Source organism: Antechinus flavipes, chromosome 5 (genome assembly GCF_016432865.1).
Source record: "Antechinus flavipes isolate AdamAnt ecotype Samford, QLD, Australia chromosome 5, AdamAnt_v2, whole genome shotgun sequence".
Taxonomy (NCBI): domain Eukaryota; kingdom Metazoa; phylum Chordata; class Mammalia; order Dasyuromorphia; family Dasyuridae; genus Antechinus; species Antechinus flavipes.
In genome coordinates, this window is record NC_067402.1 from 103,035,043 (window position 1) to 103,058,545 (window position 23,503).

Sequence of the window (23,503 nt, forward strand, 5' to 3'; positions counted from 1 at the left end):
GCAGGTGACCTTGCACAACCCTCCCTCCTTTAAATACAGCTCACTTGGGTATGGCATCCCCTCCTTGGTGTTGTGAGTCTTTTGGAGAAAGGAGGACAAACAACAACTCCTCTGCAATTGTATTCTTAATATCCAAGCAGAAACCATGTCACCAAACCATAGTGCACAGAGCACCTGGCTGCATCTTCCTGAATCAAATCCAAACTCAGACCCTTCCTAGCTGGGTGATTCTGGGAAAGTCCTGTTTGCCTCAGTTTCCTCATCTGTAAAATGAGCTGGAGAGGGAAATGTCAAACCACTCCAGTATGTCTGCCAAGAAAACCCCAAATGGAGTCATGAAAAGTCAGCCTGAGTGAAAAATGACTGAACAATAATCACACTAAACTGTACATAAGGATCCCTGAGGGCTGCTTATTGACTTAGAAAACCACAGAAAGAATATTATCCGTGCTCTGTTACTTTTTTATTTATTTTGTTAAATATTTCCAAGTTACATTTTAATCTCATGTATTTAGGCCAGGTCCAGTGGTTTTTTGGTTTTTTTTTTAAACATTTCTGGCCCAGAATTGTTACAAGTTAAATGACTTAGAAAAGGTTACACGTGGGTGAGAGAGATCTCGAATCCAGATTTTCATGATTCAGAAGTCAATTCTCTGCCCACTATGCCTCTTCTATATAGCCTTCTAATCTTTTTCAGTAAAATATAGATAGAAACAATCTTGGGACAAATTCATATCCTGCTATTATGCATTTATAGCTAATGTTCTATGATTTGTTATTGTAGTTTAGTCATTTCACTCCATGACTCCACATCTGGCTACTGGACCCAGACAGCTCTGAAGAGGAAAAGGAGGCAGGAAAGTGTCAGAGATCAGATTTGAACTCAGGAGCTCCTTACAACTATGGGCTAGATAAAACAACTGCTTTTTCTAGTTGAATTAAAGTATTAGGCTATAAACCCAATCTAACCAAACTAACAACATCTTTGGACTAATTCCAATAGGATGGAGGACATCAGAGGTAATGTGGTCTTCATTCTGTCCCTGTATTATTTGGAACTCCACAGTGAACTTTGAAAACCTTTATATTCCAGATATTTGGAAATTCAATGTATTTGTTATAAAAACATCTACTGAAAATATTATTTTGAAGGTTCTTTTTTAATGAATCGTTGTCATGATTGGTTGATTATGGTCAATATTTTGGAATCTGATAATGATTTAGTGCCCATACAGTTTATTGGATGAGTTCTCCAGGGTGTTTTGAGGTCTGTGTGTGAATTTGGAATCTGATAGTTCATGAAAGTCAGTGAAATTCTGATGGATCATTCTGGCCACCATTATTTGGTGAGTACTAATTTTTTTTACAACTCACAGTGATGTGTTACGTGGTTTCCCCTGACTCCAAGCACTAACTCTGGGCTCCTTCTGTAGTTTTTGGTGGCAAAGATCTGCTTCTGAATTGCCACCATCAAGCTCTCCTTTTCTACAAACCAATCTGCATGACTCAGCTGGAACCCATAAGGACAATTTCCAAGGCTGAAACTGTGATCCTTTGATCTCTTTTGATCTTGACAACAGTCCCTGTGAGGTAGATGCTGAAGGTATTGTTATGTTCATTTTACAGATGAGAAAACTGAGAGTTGGAGGGGTTAAGTGGGTTGGCCATGGTCTCACAGGCACATTTGATTCTAGGTGTATCATTATAGGTCTACTTTCCTAGACTTCATCATCTCCAGAAATTTATCATTTTTTTCAAGAAAAAATCAACTGAAAAACAGATACCTCTTTGTACCTATGACCCCTGGGGCTCCTTTTTTATATTGTTCCAGCATTTCAGTCATGTCCAATTCTCAGTGACTCCATTTTGGGGTTTTCTTGGCAAAGACCCTCAACTGATTTGCATTTTCTTCTCCAGTTCATTTTATAGATAATGAAACTGAGGCAAACTGAATTAAGTGACTTGCCCAGGGCCCGCCCTTCCTTTCATTGGAAAGGGGATGGACATTGGAGAGTTCCTCTCAGATTCTCCACTATTAAGAAGACAAGTCAGAGAACTGTCATAATTTCCCTTCTGGCTAATGACGCTCTAGAAACATTCTGAAAGATGAAATCAGCTTGGAAATTTATACTTCTCCAGGTCATTTTGCACCCCAGCTTTATGACTTCATCGTGGTTCTTTCCTTTCCCCTTGCTGAGTAATATCTTTCTCCCCCACTCTTTACAGATTCTTTTTATGTGATGTCTACCCTTATTAAATTGTGAGTTCCTTGAGAATAGAGACAATCTTCAGTGCTTAGTATACAGGAGGGACTTAGTAAATGTTTACTGATTGACTTAGACTTTAGATCATCTGCTTCTCAAGTCAATGTTCTTTCCATCCTCATATATCTTTCACTATGATCAAATAATATAATATAATAATATAACATAATAATATAATATAATTAATATATCAAAACATTTTACAAATCTTAAATCTCTCTGAAAATATGAGCAATTATTAGCTATTATGGTCTAGGAACTTTTCTCAGGGTACTCAGAGAATTATTCTGGGGCTGATATATTCAGGAAGGCTAAGTAGCCCCTTCTTTGACATTTCTTTATTGACTTATTATTGGTGGATCTCGGATGGGTGTCACACTTGAAAGGCCTTTTGATTCTACTCTTGGATTTGGGTCATTTCATAGACTCCTTTGGGAAGTAAGCTACTAAATAGGTATTTATCTACATGCCATTTGACTGACTATATCAGCCATTATTATTTTTTGGCTAAGTGATGTCTGCTTATTAAAGAAAAGTATTTCTACAAGTTTTGATCAGGTTGTCATACACTCTAAGAGTCATCATTCTATAGCTGCCTTATATTAATGACGATGATGAGCAAATAGATGACAAAATGGAAAGGATGCTGAACTAAGAATCAGGAAAAATCATGCTGTCTCAACTTCTTATTAATTATTCTATGTTGGACAAATTATATAACCTCTTTAGCCTCAATTGTGTTGGCTTTAAAATTGGGATAATACCACCTACTTTCAAAGGTTGCTATGAGGTACAAAGGTGATGATATACATAAAGTGTTAAAGCACAATATAAAAGTCAGATATAAATAATACAAATAATAAAATGGAGGTTACAATACTTGCATTAGCCATCTTACGGGGTTGTTAACAAAGCATTTCATACTTTAAAGTTCTATATGAATGGGGAGTTGTTATAGAACTGAAGTCAGAAGGAAATTGAGAGATCACCTAAGCCAGCCCTAGAACATGAATCCTGTCCTTAATAATCCCAACCTGTAACTGGTCATCTACCATCCTCTTGAGCAGCTCCAGTGATGGGAACTCATCATCAGAAGCAGATTATTTTCCATGCAAAGGGAAAGATCTAGGCAGATCTAGGATATTTCTTGACTTTAGTGGCGGGCTCAGGGGAAGGAAATGGCTGTTTGGCTTTCCTTGGGGGAGCATGAGAGCCTGGGAGGACCAGGGACCCCAGCTCCTCATACTTAGTGGGAATTTGTGTTGGCCCAGGCTTTCCAGCAGAGACTTCAAGGTAAGGGTTGATGGATGTCCCCACTTAGCAGATAGCCTGAGCTTCTCGGTCCTGGTCCTGAGTGACTATGGTTTAGTACCAAAGATGGATGAACAAGATTATGGCTTTGGTCACGTATCTCCACAAAGGGTAATGGTTTGTTATATCACCCTGAACCAGGCTAACTTATGAGGGATTCTGGACATTGCTGCTCCCTGTTTGCCCCAGCTTTCTCTAACAGGAGAGACAGTACAGATTACCCTTCATCACTGGTTATACAGCTAATGAGAAAAGTTCCCTTGGGAGTCATTCAATATTGATCACAGTAGGCTGGCATTCCTCCCCTAGAGCAGAATGTAATGGAAAAACCAAAGGCCACATTCTAGATGGGGCATAGGTCAAAGGGGAGCCACATGGCTAAAGTATCTCTGTCAGGGGGTACACATGATACGCTCCCAGACCAAATCCTAACTTTATGAGAGGCTCTGGCAGCCCTGAAATAACGGCATCTGATATTTATATGGTGCTTTGATGTGTAGAAAGCCTTTACATATTTTAAATGAGCATCACAAAAACACTGTGATATAGAAAGAACAGATTTTATTTCCATTTTATACACTGGGTTAACTATAAATAAGACTCAGGTTAAGTGAGTTGCTTATAATCATACAGCTAATAAGTATAAGCAAGATTAGATCACAGGTTTTCTTACAAGAATTCTAGTTACAAAGTCAACCTGTTTTCTATTTTTAGACATATTCTCTTAATTTCTTTGTCTTGTATGCTTCCAGGACAATCCTACAAATCTGGCAGAGGCTCGAGAAATACACTTGGCTGGTATACACAAACAATACAAAACACTCCCAACCAGTAAATGATTTGTCAAAATCTTCCCTTAACTGGTTCAATCAAGTATTTGTGAAGTGCACTTATAAAAGGCACAGACCTAGGTGCTGAGGACAAAAACACAAAAATGAAACCTTTTCTTCCCTCAAGTAACTTGAATTTCACGAGGGAACAAATAAATATGCAAAATATAAAAATTAAAGTAATGGAGGAGTGGGGGTACCAGCAAGAGCTTCATGCAGAAGGTGGCAATTGAACAGAACTTTAAAACAAGAGAGTGATTAATTTTAAGAGAATTAGTTGAGGAGAGAGTGCATTTGAGGATGGGGGAGGTGATAATTAGTGCAAATGCACAGGGATAGGAAATGGAATAGAGGGTGGAAGGTTGTATGTGAAGACCATCAAGGTGGCTGGTTTGCTTAGACCAAAGAATATGTGAAGGGGAGTAATGTATAATAAGCCTAGAAGATGAGGTTGAAGTCAGGTTGTGAAGGACTTTAAATGCTAAATGGAGGAGTCTGTAGTTTATCCTAGAAGTAATAAAAGCCTACAAAGCAGCAGGATGACATGGGCAGATATGTGCTTTAGGAATCTCACTTTGTGGTGTGTGGACTAAAAAGGGAAGAGACTCAAGCAGAAAAACCTATTAGGAGGTTAATGAAATAGTACAGGGGAGAGGTGATGGCTAACAGTTGTCTGAGTTTGATAGAAAAGGATGGATAGGAGAAATGCTGAGGAAGGGGATGGGAGAGGAAAGAAAGGGAGGAAAGGGAAGGAGAATGAAGGGGATGAGAGGGAGGGGAAAAGAAAGAAGAAAAGGAGGGAAGGAGGAGAAAGGAGTAAAGGGAAGGAAAAAGGAAGAAAGAAGAAGAGAAAAGAGGAAAGGAGAGGAAAGGGGAGGGGAGGTTAGGATTTAGATAGATGATAGTTCAGTAAAGATTGAGAAATAGGAAAACCAAGGTAGGGTAAAGTCCTCATATCCCAGAGAAGAGAAAGTATGCAGGAGGAGAGAATGGTCATCCAGGTTAAATGGGGCAGAGAAGTCAAGGAGAATAAGAATTGAGAAAAAGCCACTGGAGTTGGCAATTATGAGATCATCTAGTAACTTTGATGAGAACAGTTTCAGTTGATTGATGAGGCTGGAAACTTATAGCAAGGGACTATGATATGGGTGAAAGGAGAGAGAGTGGACATAATAAGATTATATGGCTTTTTCTCCCTAGGAGTTGAGCTGTGAAAGGAAGAAGACTTTTAGGATGCTAGTTAAGGGGAAGATAGGGTTAAATGAGAGATTTTTTTTTTTTTAAAGGGGAAGCAACAGAAAGAGTCAGGAGATAATGAAAGATTGAAGATGTGTGTGTATGTATGTGAAGAGACAGAGGAGGAGGAGGGAGGAGGGAGAAAAGAAAGGATGGGGAGGGAGGGAGAAAAAGGAGGAGGGAGGAAAAGAAAGGAAGAGGGAGGGAGGAGAAGCTGGTGGAAGAGGGAGAAGAAAGGGGAAGAGAAGGAGGGAAAGAAAGAGGGAAGGAAGGAGGGAGGAGAAAAAGGGGGAAGGAGGAAAAAAAGGGAAGGGGGAAGGGAGGGAAGCAAGCTCAATTGGCACTTGAATGGATTGTTTGCTAACAAGTTTTTCACGTGAATAATTGTTGCCAGCATTTTATATCACTTTAAAGTTTGCAAAGGGCTTTACATATATAATCTAATCTGATTCTCAAAACAGCCCTGGGAGGTAAGTGTTATTGTTATCCCCAGTTTATAGCTGGGGAAAGTGGGGGATGAAGTAAGAGATTTTGGAGGACAATCCAGCCACAGAAGTCAGATATTTCCTCCCTTTGACACAGCATCATGGATTAAGAGGGGGAGGAATCCCAGAAGCCATCATAGACCAGCAGCACCATCATTTTATAGACAAAGGAACCTGGGGCTCAGAGATATTGTGACTACTGCGAGGTCATCACATCAGAGGCAGAATTTGAAACCAGGTCCCAAGTCTCCAGAGCAAGAACTGTTCCTGCTAGATTATATGACTTCCCATTGTGCTGTTGTGTCATATAATTATTCACAACTATAAAACTCAGAAAAAAAGCATGAAATCCTGTATGACTGGCAGACTGCCGAATGAATTTGCCTAAAGTCTGGGGGCTGGTTGTGTTAGGATTTGAACCCAGGCCTTTTGGTACCCAATTTGTCCCTCTTCTCACTATTCCCAAAGTCTCCTCTCTCTCAAGGGCCATTAACACCTAGGTTGCAGATATTGGGGGCTGGGGAGCCTCTTGGGCACCTCCATAAACCCAGTTCCAGTTTGGTGTGTGCTCCCAGGTGTTTATTCAGGCTTTGATTCCATGGTTGCCATGGAGAACAATGAGGGCAGCCACAGCATCAGCAGCAGGAGCAGCAGGAGCTCTCCAGCTGAAGGGGATGCAGGGAAGCAGGAAGGCGGGGCTCCCCTTGCACAGCTGAGATTTCCAATGCACAAGTATCCAGTGAATTCTGAACAGTGTAAATGAGGGTGCTCCTTGTCTGCTGGCTTGGAGCCCAGTTACCCCGGGAGCCCCAAAACCTCCATTCCTAGAGCTTTGTCCTGTGCTAGCCCCATTGGGCTTGATGGCCATCTTGGTCTTGCTTCCCCTTGCCCTCTTCCCACGGACTGCTCCCTAACTTCTCCCCTGGCCTTGGCTTTTCCTTCAGACCCTCCCATTGTCTCTTCTCTCACCCCTCAAACTTCAGTACCTTCAAAGCTTGTGTCAACAAGACCAGCCTGACTAAAACCTCCTCCCCCTCCTCTTGGTCAATGCCGTGGAACCCATGAAGCATATCAGCAGCTGGAATTTCACATGCACCGTGGGAACTGATTTGTCCATCCTTTCTTTTAGAGTCAGATGATGTTCACTTTATATAGACAGATGACATGACCTATTATCAGGAGGATCTGGACTGTGCATTATTTTGACAATAATGGGGATGTATTTATGTTAAGAAAACCATTTTCTTTAAGCTAGGGCATATATTTATGAGAGGGTTTGCTGGGGGGTGGGGGGATAAAAAAGCTGCCTAAGATTATGGAATAGACTCTGTGAGAAGCCCATTGGCCCACCCAGAAAAAAAATTTCTGCAACTTTGGTCCCCTTATAAGATGCTAAATCAACTGAGCTAAGCAGATCCAAATGTCCTTTAATAGGAGGAGGAAATCTGGTCCAAACAAATTCTAATTATGTACTTACATTAGCTATAAGGCAATTGAGCAGGAACCATAATAATAATAATAATAATAATAATAATAATAATAGACATTTTTCTTTCTTTTCTTTTTTTATTAAAACTTTTTATTTTCAAAACATATGCATGGATAATTTTTCAACACTGATCCTTACAAAAACTTGTGCTCTGAATTTCCCCCCATTCCCTCCCTTAGATGGTAAGTAATCCAATATATGAATAACTGACATTTTCAAAGTACTTTGTGGTTTACTAAAAAAAAATCTACTATAAATATTATTGCAGGTGATATGCTCAACAATTCTCTAATGTTGATAATATATTATCCTTACTTTACATGTAAGGAAACAGAAACTCAGAAAAAGGAAACATCTTACCCATAGTCACATAGCTAATAGAGAGGAGACTCAGCACTAGAATCCAAGCCTCATGACCACAAATCTGGTGTTCTTTCTACCATGCCGTAGCAGCTGCCAAGAGTAGTTTTAAAAGTTTTTAAAATGTAGCTTTGCTCAAAATGCATACCTTGTGGTCAAATTATTCTAAAGGACAGACTGTGTATCAGTCCAAATGAGTTTGTGATTAATTTACAACTAGGCTCTGTAGGGCAGATTTATAATAACAATTAAGCTGAAGGAAAATGGACCATAAATTTTGACTGGGCACATCGAGATCCAGTGAAAAGAAATGAGTAGAGTTTAGCAAGATCAAAAGTCAATAATTTCAGAATAAAGTAACAGAGCAATGAGGGAGGTCAGCTTATACGGATGGAAGGAGTTGGCATTTTTCTTCTTTTATCTCTAAAATCCAAATTTAGCTAACAGTCTGAAATGCCAACATTTCAAGGATCTTATGAATGATGAAACACATTTTCCTATTTTATAACCAGAGTAGCAAAACTAGTTCCAATCCCTAATTATTTCTTTTAAGATGTTATTTGTTTCTCTCTCAAGTTGCTGTGTTTGCACATGCTTAGAGAAAATGCAGAAAAAAACTACCAGGAAGTTTGTTTTCTACATGGAGATTATAGTGCTAGTTCTGTGTCTTGGACATTTTAGATTTGCAGTAAATATTTGCTAACTGAATGAATGAGTGAATGAATAAGCGAATGACTTGATTACAGTTGTTTTAAGTTAACTTTTGAGGGGAGAGGGAGGGAAAACCTCAATAGAATTTGAAAGCTGGATTCCTCAGTCTCCCTTATCCTGTACATTCATTCCAATCATAAACCTGTAACTCTATAACACATCTAGCATACATCCCCTTTTTTCCACTCAAGCTAGCTCACATCACCTCTCACCTGAATTTTTATAGGACTCCTTAAAAGCTTTTCCTGCTTCTAATCTCTTCCTTTTTTAATTATGCCATACCAGTTGCCAAAATAATCTTCCTAGCACATAAATCAGATCACGTCATTCCTTTACTCAATAGTTTCCATGATTTCTTATTACCTTTAAAATCAACTACAAACTTCTCTTCTTAAAGTCCTTCACAACCCAGCTCTAATTTAATTGAGCATCATTTTTCCTTATCCACTCTTCGGTTCAGTTAAACTGACTTTCTTGCTGTTTCTAACGTTCAATTTAGTTCAAAAAACATTTATTAGGTACTTAGTATGTGCCAGGTAAAAGAAAGATAGTTTCTACCTCTAGGAAGCTTACAATCTAATGGGAGAAGATAATACCCAAAGCTGAGATTGGAGTGGGGAGGAGGAGGTAGGGTTGTGAGATATTCCATCCCCCAAATCTAAGACTTCAGAGGCAAAAAGCTGTCCCTGATGCCTGTTCTGACTTATGTATTCCCTCCTGGCTTCTATCTTCTAGAATCCTTGGTTTGCTTCAAAACTCAGTTGAACTGTCATCTCCTCAATGAGCTTTCCCCCCTTATGATCCTCCAGATTCTAGTGCTTCCGCTGCCTCCAATCTCCCCTTTCACCTTGTATTTATTTTTATATAATTGCAAACATGCTGATAAGAATGTAAGCTCCTTGAGGGCAGGAATTTTGTCACCTGGCACAATGCTTTACACAGGGAGTAATTAATAAATGTGGGTTAATCCACCAAAAAGAAAGAAATAGCACAAAGTAAAGTGTCCATTGATTCTGAGCTAAAATTTAAAGAAAGTAGATTAGGCACAGCCTCAAATGCTTATTTAGTTCAATCAAAGAAATAGTGATTTAGTTCCTATCACATACAAGTCTCAGTGCCAGGAGCAAGATGCTTAGTAAGACAAAAAGAAATATTCCCTGCCTTCAAGGAGATTAAAATCTATCAGGAGAGATATGAATGCATAAAAAGTAATTTCAAAAGGGAAGAAGGCAGTGACAAAAAGGCAAATCAGAAAAGTCCTGGTGTGTAAGAGGGTGATAGAAGCTGTGTTTGAGGGAAACTAGGGATTCTACCAGGTTAAAGTACATTAAAAAATATACCAATGACCAAGTGTGGGTAACAAAATAAACTTGCAGTTTAAACACAAGAATATAAACACAATCTCCTAGATGAATAAAACTTGGAGTGATGAGACTCATGGCTAGATTATGACACTTGGAAAGAAACTATTTTTTGGAAGAAATAGAGGAATAAACACTATTGTAAAGAAGATATCTCCTTTTATGGAAGCCCATGAACCTGACGGGGAATGCATTTGAGTGACAAAAAAAGAGAGAGAAATGGAAATATGAGATTTAATTGTTGTGGGAGCATACTATATACTACCTGGCTAGATTATCAATGATATGTTGATACCAATAACACAGTAACTTTCACAGTTGTAGATATGGAAGTGACAGAGACTTCAACTATATTAATATGGATGGGAAACAGAATTCTATGAAATTCATTAAAATAAATTCTTTATTTCCCTTGCCAACATTTTCATGCCTCATAGTAGAAGAAGGAACAGAAAGAAGCATTATTCTGAGGATTAATGCTGACCAATAAGAAAGAATTAGTTGGTGATATAGAAGTGACAGGAATTTCAAGAAAAATAACTATTTTAAAGTTCATTGGAAAAAGGAAAAGGAATGTTCGATGTTAGATGTTGTTGTATAGTAGATGGTGATTTTCAAATGTTAAGAAAAAAACTTATTAGATGATTAGAACTACAAATGGAAATAATGACTTCAAAGAGATTGATGGTGTTAAAGAAATAAGCAAATCACAGAGAGGAAGGAAAGAAAGAGTCATGCAGGGAAATCAGTATGATGATACAGGTAGTAGCTCTCTGACCCATCCTTTAAAAAGGATATGAGGATTCTGATGGACTTGGCAATGAGATGAACCAAATCAGTTCTAATGGAGCAGTAATGAACTGAACCAGCTACACTAAGAAAAAGAATTATGACTATGAATCACATACATAGACTTCCCAATCCCTCTATTTTTGTCCGCCTGCATTTTTGATTTCCTTCACAGGTTAATTGTACAATATTTCAGAGTCCAATTCTTTTTGTACAGCAAAATAACTGTATGGATATGTATACATATATTGTATTTAACTTATACTTTAACATATTTAACATGTATTGGTCAACCTGCCATCTGGGGGAGTGAGTGGGGGGAAGGAGGGGAAAAATTGGAACAAAAGTTTTGCAATTGTCAATGCTGAAAAATTATCCATGCATATCACTTGTAAATAAAAGGCTATAATAAAAAAAAGGATACAAGCGTCTTAGAGTCAGGAGGACCTGAATTCAAACATAGCCTTAGACACTTACTAGCTATGTGAACCCGGGGCAAGTCACTCAACCCTAATTGCCTCCAAAATTAAAAAAAAAAGCATATGTGCAGAAGATGGAAGAAATGGTAGATAAATAAGAATACAAAAGGACAGGGCAGCTAGGTAGTGTATTGGAGAGAGTCAAAAGAGTAGAATGGACAATATAGAGATTAAGAAGAAGGAGAGTTTTAACTCATTTTAAATGAGTTCACATTTTAAGCCATGACAAATTACATTCTAGGATACTGAAAGAACTTGCAGGTGTGATTTGGGGACTAATGGTGGGTAATCTGAAAACTCAGGGAGAAGGAGAGAGGCACTAGAATATTGGAACAGGAAAATAATAATGTCCCAATTTTCCAAAATAAGAAAAGATAGTTTCTGGAAATTATAGATGTGATGTTGATCCAAAGGAAAATTTCAAAGCAAATAAATGGTTTTTAAATATTTAGGGCAACAAATGTGATCACTGGACATGAACATGAATTCATGGAGTATAAATCATGCCGATACTAACTCACTTCTTATTTTTGCAGTTATTATGCTGATAGATTGGGGCAAATATTTTTATCTTGATAGATCTGTGACCTCATCAATGTGAAGTTCCTTCAAAGATGAAGATCATAGTACTTTCCTGTGGAATTCCTATCCATGTCGCTCATCCATTTAAATGGGCTGGAGGTGATCTTCCTCATTTACTCCTGATACCAATAGATATGGATGGTATCATCTACTGGTTTTCCTTTGCTCTTCTCAGGTTCATTTCTGGTTCACCATCCTCATCTACTTCTACCTTTATATTGAAGTCACCAAGTACCAAAATATATGTCAATTTAATTTGAAGCATCTTCTCAATCTTCATAAAATCTATCTCACCAACCTCTGCAACAAGTTTTACTACATAAACTGCAGTTGTATTGCTAGTAGTATTATTTTGAATACTTAACCAAAGCACTGCAATGAGATGATCAAATATCCCATAAAATAGTGTTTCTTAATTCCTTTTGAGAGTACTCTAAAACCAACTCTGCCAACAACATTATTTGTCTCTCCAAAAGGATCCGTGAGTCACCCTTTCATTTAACTGTAGTTTTTTGCTTTCTTTTGGTTTAATTTATTAGGGTTAATGTCAAGATTGATGTAGTTCTGTTCCTATAAAGTAGAAGTTCCACTCAAATATCTTACATTTAAAGTCCTAACAACTAAGGTAAAGTATACAGATTATTAAAAACTGCAATTCTCAGTACTTTAATCCCCTTTTCTGTCACTTTGCTACTTCCCAGGAGAAGAGACCTCCCAGGACTGAGGACTATTTTATATTTTTCTTTATTTCACAGGTTGCTGTGGCCAAAACATTCATAAATTCATTCATAAATATGTGGTCAGCCTATTGGTGATGAACCTTTTCATATTTAGTCAAACTGCTCCTTAGAAAGCAGATTCAGATTATTGCTGGGCCATATTTGGAGTCTTTCTGGAATGATAGAACTGGACAGAGCTTGTATGCTTCTGGAATAGCTTCTAAGAACTCGGGTTGTCTCTACCCCACAAAGCAGCATTTAAGTAGGGCTTTCTGGAGTGATTTTACTATAGCATCTGAAAAGGAGAACGAGGTTGTTTTTGTGAATAAGATGATTCAATTTGGATTGGTCTTCTTAGGACTTGCCGTGTTTTTTCCGCTTACTCCCTTGTCTGGAATGTTTCCACTTTTCATGTCCACTTTTGAGTTCCTTTTTCCTTAAAATATTCAACTCAAATCTAAACCTTCTCCAGGGGGCTTTCTTGGCTTGCTCTTACCACTACTAGTGCTTTTCTTATGAGATTATCGTTTACTTACTCTGTATATATCTTACAAGTTCTTGATTTTGGTTTTTTGTGTTATTTCCCCCTTTATAACGTAAGTGTCACAAAGGCTATTTTTACTTTCTTTGTATCCCCACCTCTTAGCACAGTGACTGACCCATATTAAATACCTAATATATTTTTGTTGATTGATAGGTTTAGTATTCATTAATATCTCTATGTCAGTCTTTAGCAGAGTCTCCGGTATCTTTTCAGCCTTGTCTCATTCAATGTTTTTATCAGTGACTTAGAAGAAGATATAGTAGGAACGCCTATCAAAATTATAGATGGCATAAATCTGAAAGAGCTGGCTAATATGAGAGCTGACAAAATCAAGATTAAAAGAGCTATCAACGTATTGGAACACTGGGCTGAAATCAAGAAAGATGAGTTACTTCAATACATTAAAACAAGTTTTTTTTTTTTCCTTGTTCTTTCTGTGTCATGGGGACCCTTTGGATTATGTATCCCTTCTCAGAATAATGTTTTTAAAGGCATCAAGTAAAATGCTTAGGAGTGTAAGGAGCACTAATTATAATGAAGCTCATTTACCAAAATATTGCGAACAAGTTTATGGATTCTAGATTAAGAACCTTATGCTTTCAGAGATTTGTGACAGTTCATTGGCGTGGGCATTTTCTCAGTTCCTTTCAGAATCTTGATAGGTCATTCTTTGCATTATTGTGGTCAAAAAAAAGCTCACCATTTGTTGGCCAACTTTCTGGTAATGAGCCTTTCCAAATTTAGACAATAGTGCAGGTTCCATCGTCAGGCCCTATGTGTGAAGCTTTTCCAGGTTGGTTTCCACAACAATAAGTTGTACCTTATTTATATAGCCTTTGAGGACTCAGGGTTGTCCCCACATGATGTTGAGGGAACAGAGAGGACTTTAGTGTAGGGTGGTTCAATTTAACAAGGACAAATACTAACTCCTGCTTTAAATGATAAATTTTTTAAAAAGTAAATTGCCTGTGGATAAGACAGCAGTTGTTGTGATAAAAGCTCTGAGGATTTCAATTAGCCTCTACCTTAATATAAGAAAAGATTGAGATGCATGTCAAAAAACAGACTCTTAGACTGTCAATTGTAGTGTCATGTTCAAATCAAAGGACGTGCCGCGTGCCATTATGCTCTGCAGGAGTTAGAACTCATCCGAAATACTCAGTATTAGTCATTGCATCCTAAGAGAAATGGTGATGATATGGAGTTTGGCCAAAGGCGGGTAAGGAGTCTGTAAAGCATATCATATGAGAATAGTAAAAGAAAATGGAGTTGTGTAATGTGATGAGAATCATACTAAATGGAAAGTGATTGGGGAAAGATTTGCCTTATTCAGTGTAGTTGCAGGAGGCAGATTCACAGGATTTTAGAGTTTGGAAGAAATTCAGCCATCCAACCCATCGTTGAAAAAGGAATCCTCATTAAAACATACCCAATGAGTGGGTTATTCAGTCTCTGCTTGAAGACTTCCAGTGGAGGGGAATCCACTCCCTCCCGAGGCATCCCACTTCACTTATCTTTAGCTCTAAGTGTCAGAAGATTTTCCTGAAATCAAGCCTCTTTTCATCTGTTCATTGTTCCCGTTTTTCTCTCTGGAGCCAAAGAGAACAAGTCTACACGGAGCTAGAATGAATGAATGTTAGAAGAAATCCAGAGGCTGGATTTCATTCAACCTGTGGAATTGTTGGAACCACAGAAATTTCTGAATACCATCTAAGTAGTAGACAGACTATAGAATGCACTGATCTTCAAATACTGGAAAATAAGGAAATTTTTCCTAAAAATTAAAGCTCTTGCCAAATGGAATGAACTGCCTTGCATGTTTGCCAGTAGAAGTGTTCAAATAGAAGCTAGCTGATGATCTGTCAGCTTTGGGACAAATCGTTTAACTTGATTTCCTCATCTGTGAAGTGTTTTAGGAAGGAAAGGAAACAAATGTTTATTAATATACCATAGCAAATGTGCTATTTATTAATGTACATTTATTATGTCCACCAGCCACTGTGCTAAATACTTGACAAATATAATTTCATTTGGGCCTAATGATAACCCTGCTCTTAAGCCTCAGGAGGGAGGTGTTATTATTATTCCCATTTTATAGATAAGGAAACTGAGGCAGATAGTGATTGAGTGGCTTGCCCATGATTATATAGTTAGTGAAAGCTTGATCATGGATTTGAATTCAGAATTAAATTGATTAGATCAGGAGTTCTTAACCTAAGGTCAACGGTTATATTTCAGGGAGTTCAAGAACTTGGATAGGAAAAAAGATTAAATATTTTCACTAATCTCTCACTAAAATTTAGCTTTTTCTTCAATTATGAATTTAAAAAAATTTAATGTCAAGGATCCATGACATGAAAAAGGTTAAGAACCCCTGAACTAGAGGATATTTAAGACTTCATATAGCTCTGAAATTCTCTAATCTTCAATTAGAAGGGTGGGAGGATGGATTAGATCAAGCTTCTTAAACTGGGAGTTGTGACCTCATATGGGGGCATGTACCTGAATATGGGAGGATCACAAAGTTATGATTTATTATCAGTACATGTTTTATTTGTATACTTATTTTATAGCTATATTCTGGGATTGTATAAAAATTTCTTTGGTGAAAAGGTGTTGTGAGTGGAAAAACTTTAAGAAACCCTGAATTAAAGGATATCTGAGGATCTTTCCAATGCTAAGATTCTCAATCATAAATGACAGAATGTTAGAGCAGGTAAGGATCTTTGGGATTATCAATTACAAACCTTTCCTTATTCTGTTAAATGATCTGGAAAAGAAAATGGCAAACCACTCCTGTACTTTGCCAAGGAAATTCCAAATAAGATCACAAAGAGTTGGACAGGATAGAAAAATGACGAATAAGAATGCAAAGGCATACAGAAAATTAGTGGCAGAACCTCAACCCAAACCCAACTGAATTCAGTGCTTCTTTACCTGGACCCTATCCATGTCTGATCCTATCTTTAGCCCTTAAGATTGAGGTTATCATTATTAAATATTTATATTGAATATACCAAGTGCTTACCAGATAATAATTCATGCCATTGCTAGCAGCGTACTTAATCAAAATAAAAATATCACCGTACCTTCCATCTCCCTCCCACCAAAACCCAAATGGACATCACCTGTCCAGCAACAGGGTCAGAGCAGATCTGCACTCACGTTTCTCTCACTGAACTGATCCACCTCTCTCAGGAGCTTCTCCTGGCACTCAGAGTTGGTGGCCAACAGGTAGGTGACAAAGGAAAGAGTGTTGGTGATGGTTTCGTATCCAGCAATTAGAAAGATGAAGGCTTGCCCCACTATTTCATCTGTGGTCAAGGCCTTTGGTTGCACCTTGGACTTTGTTTGGTGGGTAGGAAGTTCTCCATCCTGAGCATCCTGTCTGACACTGTCAAAGAGCTCTGTACTGACAGAGGAAGGAGAGTTCCTGGCATCCAGGAATATCTGGAGAAAATCCCTTCGTCTCTAGGAATAAAAGGAAAAGGACACACTTTCAGCCAATCAACAAATATTGAGACAAATATCAAAATATATACAGTATAAATGTGAAATTAATAAATATAAATAGATGCAAAGTACTTTGAGAGGAAGGGCACTAGAAAGGGAAGGATCAGAAAAGAATCCATACAGAAGATGGTTTCTGAGCTACCTCTAAAGTGAAGGGAGACTTCAGCATATTATCCTTAGGATTCTTAGGGACAGAAACAAAAGAGAAAAAAAATGCCTTAAGGTGATCTCAGAACCAAAGACCTAAAATTCGAGCAGTTGTACTTTCTAAACTGCCCCTATATCCTGCCACAGGTAACCTCTACTCCCTCTATTCCCAGATTCCTCAAGTCAGCCACCATTTGAAGGTTAATAGGGCTGGCCCCAGATGAGGATAGGAAGGGATTTGTTTTCAGCTGCTTCCCATTCCCTCTCCTGAGCATCCTTCCCGGGTGCCCCTTTCTCACCTATAGGTACACTTTAGGTACCCGGTGCCTCAAGCTTCCTTCTTGTCTCCTCTTTATCAGTCATTTATACTTAAATGTGAGGAAGTGCCAGTTGATGAGTTAACCTCACTTAGGAATATTTGTCATTTAATTTATAAATAGCATTGATAATGAGTTTTCTCTGAAATAGTGCCCATAAATATCATCACATGCTATCCATGTGTACACACACATCTTGCATCCAACTTTCCAACAGGAGAGGATAGATTTCTGCCCCTATTTGTGTAATTTATTATTATAAATTATTATAATAATTTATAAGAATGAATAGGAATGAAAGGCCAAGTAGCTTGTTTAAGGAAGTATCATGGCTACTTATATGATAAAGTCCAGTTCAGTTCAACTCAGGTAGAGATTATTCCCAGATATCCTCCTATAGGAAACCAAGCAAGAGGCTGTGCTAGCTTTGGCTGTTCAACAAAGACTAGGAGGAAGAGCTAGGTAGTCCAATGGATAAAGCATCCACCCTAGAGTCAGGACTCCTGAGTCCAAGTATGGCCTCAGACACTTACTAGATGTGGGGTTGGGAGCAAATCACTTAAGCCTGATGAGAAAAAGTCATCCTCTACTGTACTGTTCTGTCCATTTTTTTTAGTGATTTATGGAGATTTTCATGGGTCCTTCCCTCTGGGAATAATCTCTTTCTACCTTTCCTTTGCTTGCCAGGCTGGACCCTGTTTCCCTGGTGCTCTCTTGCCCCCATCTCCTTTTCTCCTGGTCCCCTTCCTTCTGTTTATTCTATCTCAAGACTCCCAGATGCCAAGAATCACTGCTGATTCTTATCCTCCCCTCTCCTCCTTCTCACATTTCTCTACCCTCCCCCCTTCCCTATGGTATTCTGTTGTTAGGAGAAAATCTGCTTTTCCTACCCCTAGGCCCCTGGGCTAAGCACAAACCTCTGTGGCCAATATTTTTCTGCTTTGAGCTCTTTTGTAACTACAGTGCTAAGGCCAGGACTTTGGGGGCAAGATTTGGGAAACAATTAGACATATTGCTCAAAGACCTTCCAAGATGGGAATGAGAAGGGGACTTAGCTTTGGGCCTGGTTCATGTAGGGGCAGAAATCTATCCTCTCCTGTTGGAAAGTTGGATGCAAGATGTGTGTGTACACATGGATAGCATGTGATGATAACCATGTGCACTGTTTCAGAGAAAACTTAATATCAATGCTATTTATAAAATATTAAAATGACAAATTAAGCAGAAAGGTCAGGGAATCTAGCTTGGGAGTGTGATGGGTATTAAGGGAATGGGGATGCTGGAGTCAGCTCAAATTAGGGAGTTGTTAAATTTTCAGTGTGAGTATGTACACTTTGGAAATTTGCAAATACCATAAATCAGGGACTGATTTGATTGTTTAGACTTTATAAAATGATAGTGTACTATTTTCTACCTTCTTTCATTTTCTTATTTTATTTATCTTCTAGTACAAAGTGACTAACATGAAAATGTTCTATAAAATTGTCTATGTACAGTATCTACTTACCATCTCAGGGAGAGGAGAAGGAATATAATAAAGCAGGGAATTTTGAACTCAAAACTTTAAATAAAAATGTTTTAAAAAATTAAAAGGAAATAATAGTGAAAATATTAATCATGCTGATTAAACTTAAAAGTATGTGCTAAAATATCTTCCCTCCCAAAGAGCTGCCTATTAAACATACCAGCACTTTTCTGGTAAGGGGATGAGTAGTTACAGAAGCAGGTACACGGACACAGTGGATACCAGGACTGGAGTCAGGAAGACTCATCTTACTAAGTTCAAATATGGCCTCAGACACTTAGTTAGCTGGGTGACCCTGTTTGTCTCAGTTCCCTCTTCTGTAAAATAAGCTAGAGAAGAAAAGGGTTCACCACTTCAGCATCTTTGCCAAGAAAACCCCAAATGAGGTCACAGAGTCAGGCAGGACCATGGCAAAGTTACAGATGGAGGCAGCTACCCATGATGGGACTCAAAGTGCTTGTCCAGATTCTGACATAAAACAGAAGGGCTTATCTGGGAAATGATGAAGACAGGGTGTTTTTATTCACAGGCCTAGTTCTCACTGACTCTTCTCCAGTTCTTATCTCTCCCTTTGTATGTGTACTCCCTTCTTGAGGTCTGTTTTCACTCTGTCCTCCCCCTGCCTCTCTTTCTCACTCAAACTTTATCTATTTTAATTTTCCTAGAGGTTTTCTGACTTATCTTCCCAGGTTCTCCCTTTTCCACTCCTTGTCCACCACGTGAGTGTTAGGGATGCCTGGGGGAGATCCAGTATCTCCATCACTTTGTCCCTCTTTCCATCCTCACCTCTCTCTCTTTGTCTTTCTCTTTGATTTTTTCTCCTGCATTCTCTAGGTCTTTACATCTTATAAGGGCTGGTACCTGCCCCAGATGAGTTAGCATCCGTAATATTAATCATTGTCCTCTGTGTACAATGAAAGAGAGAATGCTAGAATAATTGAGCTGGATGTCAAACTATACAGGACAGAGAAGGGACGATCGCCAAGCTCACAGCCTCTCTTGTTCGTTCATTCTGGTGTTTGGTTTTTTTTTCTGAAATAAAGACTTTTCCCCCTCATGTCCAGCTAAACTCTATCCTGCTTCAGCTGAGGGTCTCAGCCTTTCATTTGGTCTATCAGATGGGAAGCCAGGGTACTTGTGCCTCCACATACACAGACAAATGGCTCCTGGGTCGTTGTGGCTGCTTTGTGAAACATGCTGTGAGGGTCATTCTTTATCTTCATTCTTCATTGGAGAAAACAAGATAACTCATGACCTAACTGGGGTCATTTCATGACCCCGAATGAGGGTGGGATAGATCTCAGCTTCTTAAACTGTGGTTTATGGGATCTGGTAATTGAATGTGGGTTTGTGAAATTATGATTTATTATCAGTAAATGTTTGATTTATATACCTTTATATATAAGAGGCAAAGGGGGGTCATGAGTAGAAAGCATTTAAGAAGCTCTGGGATAGGGCTTTCTAATTGGTTGCCAATTTAAATTACTAAAGATTTCAACCCAATAAACATCTGAAGTCAGAAGAATTGTATTTGAATACTGACTTTGTCACTTCCTCAGTGATTTTGAGTGGTGGATGAGTTTCCTCATCTGTAAAATGATATCTAGAGGATCTCTGGGATCTTTTTTATTTCTAAATCTATGATCTACCCTTTTGCCCATTTTCATCTAATTAGTAGAAGTGAGAAGGGACTATTTCCATTCTTTTCTTTGTTATTTCAGCACCTTGCATAGGATTGTACATGTTTTTTGTTTTATCTGGGTTTATGATTTTATTGAACTTCCCAGATAAGGAAAACCCCTTTTCTAGGGCAAATCTGCAACAATTCTGAATAGCTAATCTCAGTGCTCTGTGACATGGATATATTAGCTGACTTATCCAGGCTCATACAGCCAGGATGTGTTCTAGGTATTTGAATCCAGGTCTCCAAGATCACGAGGAGGGCTCTCTGTCCAGTCTTTGCTAAGCCACTGTGCCTCTTTTACCTAGAAACTACTTAATAAATGATTACTAAATGGAATTGGAGGATAGAATGGGGGCCCATTTCCTCCATGATTCTCACAGCTCTACTCTAACCTCAAGGAGCAGCCAAGGAAATAAGATGCTGACAGCATCTGACAGCCAGTGGAGTGCTCACTTACCCTTCAGAAATGGACCTACCTTTTCCGCCTGAAGTCCTGGAAGCCAGCCTTAAATACCTTCTATGATTCATAGAGTCAGCCCTGGCTCTGTCCCCAGCCCCCAAGGTCTTGGGCATCTATTTTAGACTCATTGGCCCGGGGCTGGTGGGGACATTAGGCAGAAGCCTCTGTCACAGAGACTTCTCTGGAGGCATCCCGGGGATGCAGGTGACCCAAGTTGGGTCTGTTTCCTGCTCAAAGTTGCTCTTGGTACCCCCTCACCTGCCCATCTTTCTAGGTTCCTAAACAGTTTTTAAGCCTTTTTAGAACAAATATTCTAAATGTGGAGTCCATGACCTTGTCATGAATATGTTTTGGTACTTATCTTTCTCCTTTGGAAACCTATACACTGTATTTTATGCATTTAAAAACATTTTTGAGAAGGACCCACAGGTTTCATCAGACTGGTTCCATGTTACAAAAATTATTCAGAACCCGTGACCTTGAAACTTCCCTGTACTAATAACTATGGAGGCTGAGATTTTTGCTCTTCAACAGCTGTAGGCAGAAGAAAAGCTGTTTAAGGATCTGTGGGACTAGAAAGGGAGAACCAGGCGAGCTATTTCCCACCGTAAAAAGAAGATTATTTCTATGATTTCTGCCTCTGAATATGGTTTAATCATGACATAAAAATAACCCTAAATAGACATATTAGTAAAAAGAAAAAATAGGTGTCTTATTCACCTACTGGCCGTGACTCTGGGGGAAAAATATTTACCTTTTAACATCTGCATTGCATTTAGAAAATCTTGAGCCAAGTTTTCTTAGTATTTGAACGGCTCTACCTTGACATAAGTAGCACTGCATTCTTGCTTTTCTCAGATTAGCTTCTTGTTTGAAATAGTAATCATAAAAGGGGAAGCCCCAGGCAATCTCAATAATTGGATCCTCGGCATCCCCTTTCCTCCGGGAAGCCATTCAATACAATGGTTATGGAACTCGTAGACTGATTCTCCAACCTGAGGGTTGGAGACTTGGGCTGATAAAACCCTCAGAATTGGAAGAGAGCCTCCCTCTCAACTCCTCCTCTATCAGGAACTTGAAAAAGGAGAGAACTTTTGTCCTTTCATGTCTTTGCAAGGGATGTGGTTTCCAGCTTTGGAAGCGGGGAGGGGGACACTGGTGAGCCCGATTCTCTCATATTTTCAAGGACTTTTAAATTCAGCTCTGGAGCCAAAGATGTTCTGAGTGCATGTAAATAAAGCCTTCCCTTGTCTCCTAGCTCCTGGTACCTTTGCCCTACCCACCCAATCCTCTGCTCCTCCAGCACAGAAGGATGAAGTTGCTCCCTCAAATCCCCCCCATAGCAATTGACCCCTGATTCTTATCTTTAAGTCAATGCCCTAACTATTAAACTATGTTTCCTTGCATTACTAAATCCCCATGAGCCACCCAATCTTTAAGAAAGCTTTTTTCCAACTTATATCCCGAGGAAGCACAGCTGAATACAAAGACATTTAGAGCCTCTTGCCCTATTTAGTAAGTTTCCTTACTGTAATCAGGCCCTTAAAAAACAAGCAGGCATTTCGACATTAAGCTGTGGGAACATCCAGAATGAAGTCATTTCCTTTACTACCCGAAAGTACTGAGCCATGAGAGGTTGTCCTTCTGTGATCTTGAGCAATTCAAGGCAACAAATATTTACTAAACACCTACTGTGTGCTGGAACTGAAAAAGGAAATTAAAATCTCAGATGAACATAATAATAATCTACATTTATATTATGCTTTGCATTTTTTTTTACCTTGCCCTTTTCTCGTAAGGCTAATGGGGCTGGAGGAAGAAGTTCATCACCTACAATATGTAGTATATCAAAGAGACTATTTCCATCTCCACGGATTTTTGATTTGTGGATAGAATACTAGCTTTAGAGAAACAAAAACCTGAGTTCAAAATCTGCCTTACTTCTATGTGACTTTGGTCAAGTTACTTCATTTCTCTGCCCCAGTTTCTTCATCTGAAAACTAGAGATAATAAGAGCCCTTACCTTAGAGAGTTGTTGTAAGTATAAAATGAGATGAGGCACAAAAAATATTCTGCAAACCTTAGAGTTCTGTGCAAATGCTAGCATTTATTATTACATTCTCTTCATTGAAAGATGGAGACATTTGTTAAAACTGAGCTAAGAGTAGGGTGTACAAAAATAGGAAAACAAGACAGTCCCTACTCTCAAGGAATTTACATTTTAATAAGGGGGAGCTGAGAGCTGGAAGTGTGGCTCTGGGCAAAGGGGGGTGGGTAGAGGAGGCAGAAGTGTACAGGGAGACCTATTTGGGGGTGAGCTTAAGGCTGGCTATTCCCAAAATCTGGAAGTTCGAGGCAGAGATTGCCCAGGTGGTTAGTGTAGGGTGGGAACAGACTGGATCAGACATAGAAATGGTCAACAGTTGGCTGAGTTTCAGTCAAGATTCACTTATATTTTATATTGTGCTATACCATCATGCGCCATGTCTGGAAATCCTGGCAATTGAGGCAGATTTATTTTGGTTGTGAATAAGGGGAGACCGTCCCCAGAAAATCTGGCCTCTGACCCCACAGTGTAGGGGAAAGGGAAGGGGGAAAAAAGGCAACCAGGATAGACAATTTATTTATGGAGATCGTTGCAGGGAGAGAAGGAACAACCCATCTCCTCTTTCCTCTTCCCCTAGTTGCGCTGATTAG

The 23,503-nt window shown here is 38.9% G+C and overlaps 1 protein-coding gene across 1 annotated transcript in view; it reads right to left on the reverse strand.

Moving 5' to 3' along the window:
* TBXAS1 (thromboxane A synthase 1) overlaps positions 1-23,503 on the reverse strand; it is a 228,077-nt gene that overhangs the window by 90,657 nt on the left and 113,917 nt on the right. Inside the window, exon 9 of the mRNA XM_051963538.1 lies at positions 16,326-16,631. Within this exon, the coding sequence (XP_051819498.1) occupies positions 16,326-16,631 (306 nt within the window). The remainder of the gene's footprint in view (positions 1-16,325; positions 16,632-23,503) is intronic.